This window comes from Bison bison, unplaced genomic scaffold (genome assembly GCF_000754665.1).
Source record: "Bison bison bison isolate TAMUID 2011002044 unplaced genomic scaffold, Bison_UMD1.0 scf7180017864375, whole genome shotgun sequence".
Classification (NCBI taxonomy): Eukaryota; Metazoa; Chordata; class Mammalia; order Artiodactyla; family Bovidae; genus Bison; species Bison bison.
In genome coordinates this window covers 3,035,393-3,038,618 of record NW_011494947.1, presented here as the reverse complement: position 1 = coordinate 3,038,618, position 3,226 = coordinate 3,035,393, and the positions used below count along the sequence as shown (strand labels likewise).

Here is a 3,226-nt window from a genome sequence, read left to right as displayed (position 1 = left end):
ATGCTGGTGAGCTGCTCTGCTGGGGGAGACAGTGGACTCTGGGGTCTGGATGCCACCAGGGTCTGTAGGATGACTCCCTCCCCATGCCAACACCTCAGTGCCTCCTGTGCTCCTGTTCCTGCAGGCCCCCCGCCGCAGCTGGTCCCTGTCCCCAATGTGACCGTGTCCCCTGGAGAGACCGCCATCCTGTCCTGCCTGGTCCTGAGTGAGGCCCCCTACAACCTGACCTGGGTCCGGGACTGGCGAGTCCTCTCGGCCTCGACGGGCAGAGTCACCCAGCTGGCCGACTTATCCCTGGAGGTCAGGAACACCACCCCCAGTGACGGCGGGCGGTACCAGTGCATGGCCAGCAACTCCAATGGAGTCACGAGGGCATCCGTCTGGCTCCTGGTGCGAGGTGAGGCTGCTCACTACCTGGCATTTCTCCAGGAGCCCATCTGTCCATCCCTCTGCTCAGACATCAGCTCTGGCAGGCAGCATCAGCCCTTCCAGAGTTTTCTCAACCTCCAGAGTAAGAGGATTCTGTAGCCTCCCAGCCTAAGTGTAGTGGTTCAGCACTGTTGGGAAGTTCATCCTCATATCTAGTCGGCCAAACCAATTTCACTGTGTCCTGTCCTCTTTCCGGGCCATTGAGCACATCCATTGTCCAGCCCTCTCGATATGCAGGACAGAGATGGGACACTGGGAACTTCTGGAAGCCCAGAGATCAGACGTGCTCAGCAGGGTTTGGGTAGCACCCACCAGCTGGAGGTGGAGAAGGCAGTGAGAGGAAACATGTCCAGAGGGTTAGTGCCTGGATCAGGTACTCACCTGGGATTTAGGTCCACAGGATTTAGACGGATCCTGCTTCTCTAGGGAACTATCTCCCCCAAGTGTAAAAGTGAGTGTGTTGGAACAAATTTCACTCGCGCCAGTGACTCTGGATTGGCCGCTTAGAGTGTGTTGAGAAAGATTCTGAGGCTATATCGAGGCTGCTGGTATAGGAGGGGTTCAGCTCAGAGAAGAAATTCAGGGAGCTCAAGGCTCCCACCAGGGGCTATTGGGAATTCAGGTCTCCATGTGGCCTGGGGATGTGCCTGGGGGCTGCCTGGTCAACCCCGGTTCCCTGAGAAGCTGCTCCCAAGGATGCAGGTCCTTCGGGGCCCTTCCTTCCTGTGTCTCTGCTGTCTGTGGCCTCAGGGAGGAGCAGGGGGCCCAGGGCTGGGTACCTGGGACAACATGGCTGCTCTGACAAGCTCCTCCCCACCTATCCACTCCTTGAACTCCAGAGGCCCCGCAGGTCAGCATCCACACCAGGTCACAGCGCTTTTCCCAGGGCATGGAGGTGAGGGTCCGCTGCTCAGCCTCTGGATACCCTGCACCCCACATCTCCTGGAGCCGCGAGGGTCGCACCCTGCAGGAGGACAGCAGGTGAGGGCCTCAGGGGCCTCTCTGGGCCTCAGTCTTCTTAATTGTAGCAAATGGGGGCGTGGCATTTGCCCTGCCTTCTTCCTGATGATTTGAGACTCAGGAGCAAGATCATTTGGGAAACAGCGATGCCTCATGTGGGTCTGGAGTCAGGTGTTCCAGCCGCAGAATCCAGCAGACCTGTGCTTGCATTCTGCCTCTGCCATTCAGGCTGTGTGCCCCTGGGCAGTTCACCTTACCTTTCTGAGCCCGATGAATGAAAAAGGAACATAAAAAGTGATGAACCCACAGCCTGGCACAGATCAAGCAGTCAGTGTAAAATGCTGTCACTGGTGATGTTGTTAATTAATCTGCTTTTAATAATGACTTGGGCAACCCCATGTGACCCAACCTAACTGGCCCCTTCCTGTTGAACACGTTTTGTGGCACGACTCCAGAGTCCGCGTGGATGCCCAGGGAACCCTGATCATTCAGGGGGTGGCCCCAGAGGATGCTGGGAGTTACAGCTGCCAGGCTGCTAATGAGATTGGCAGAGATGAAGAGACGGTCACCCTCTACTATACAGGTACGTGGGTCAAGGGCATCTGCAGAAGAGGGTCCCCAGTCCTGCCTCCCCCCCACCTCCCTTTCTCCCTCTCGTCCACAGATACTTAAAAGAGTATCTACTGTGTGGCAGACACTGGGATACAGGGTCCCCGTCCAGGTAGAGGTTATATTCTAATGGGGAAGCAAAATGCAAGCAGATGAATAAGGTACTTTCAGATGGTGAAGGTGTGGGATGAGCACAGAGCAGGGTGGTGTGATGGAGCGACGTGTGGCTGGGCAGAGAAGGACACGTACACACAGGATCAAACCCTTGCCCCAGACGGGAGTGGGAACAGCGTTTCAGGGAGAGAGACAGGGTGGGGCCAAAGCCTCGAGGTAGGAATGGCCCTTGGGGTCCCCAAGGGGCTGCAAGCAGCAGGAGGCTGGCTGGAGTCAGGGGCCAGGGAGTGGCAGCCAGCCCCTGTGGTGCATTTTAGAACCTTGTAAGATTTCACCTTTTACACCAGGTTCAAAGAGGACAATAAAAAAAAAGTGTATGTATATCTGACTCACTTTGCCGCAAGCAGAAACTACCATAATGCTGTAAATCAACTATACTTCAATAAAAATTATTTTTAAAAATTATATATAAGAAAAAGGAAATATACATTAAAGTATTTAGAGGTAAAGGGATATCATATTTGGAACTTATTCTCAGCCATTTAGAAAAAAAAAAAGAATACAGAGAGAATTCCATCATGATAAAAGGAAACGAATATGGCAAAAATGTTAACATCTGATGATATGAGTGAAAGGTACATGAAAAACCTTTGTATTATTCTTGCAACTTTCCTTTGTGAAATTCTTCAAAATAAAAAGTAAAAAAAAAAAAAAAAAGAGGACAAGAAGGGAGTTTAGTCCCGGGAGTAACTGGCTTTTTAGAAACTGGCCAAGGCTGAGTCTTTCTGGGGGTGACTGTCCCAGTTGGTGGGGGGTGGGGAGGAGGCAGGTGCTCAGCCCCACCCTGGCCCCTCCGCCCCTCCCCCAGCTGGGGAAACCGACGCTGTTGCTCTAGGGAGTCTATGGGTTGGTCCCCAATTCCCCATCTGCTCCCCACACAGACCCACCATCCGTGTCGGCTGTGAACGGCGTGGTGCTGGCTGCCAAAGGGGAGGAGGCGGTGCTGGAGTGCGAGGCGACCGGGGTGCCCCCACCCCGGGTCATCTGGTATCGAGGTACATGCATTGGGTGGGGAGAAGGCCTGCAGAAGGGGCCTGCGGGGGGGCCTGAAGGA

The 3,226-nt window shown here is 54.3% G+C and overlaps 1 protein-coding gene across 1 annotated transcript in view; it reads left to right on the top strand.

Annotated features, from left to right (window-relative positions):
- The window catches only part of HMCN2 (hemicentin 2), a gene marked incomplete at its 5' end in the record, with an annotated part of 182,655 nt that overhangs the window by 46,020 nt on the left and 133,409 nt on the right, over positions 1-3,226 (top strand). Inside the window, 4 exons of the mRNA XM_010856950.1 lie at positions 125-397; positions 1,269-1,410; positions 1,845-1,972; positions 3,054-3,167. Of these exons, the coding sequence (XP_010855252.1) occupies positions 125-397; positions 1,269-1,410; positions 1,845-1,972; positions 3,054-3,167 (657 nt within the window). The remainder of the gene's footprint in view (positions 1-124; positions 398-1,268; positions 1,411-1,844; positions 1,973-3,053; positions 3,168-3,226) is intronic.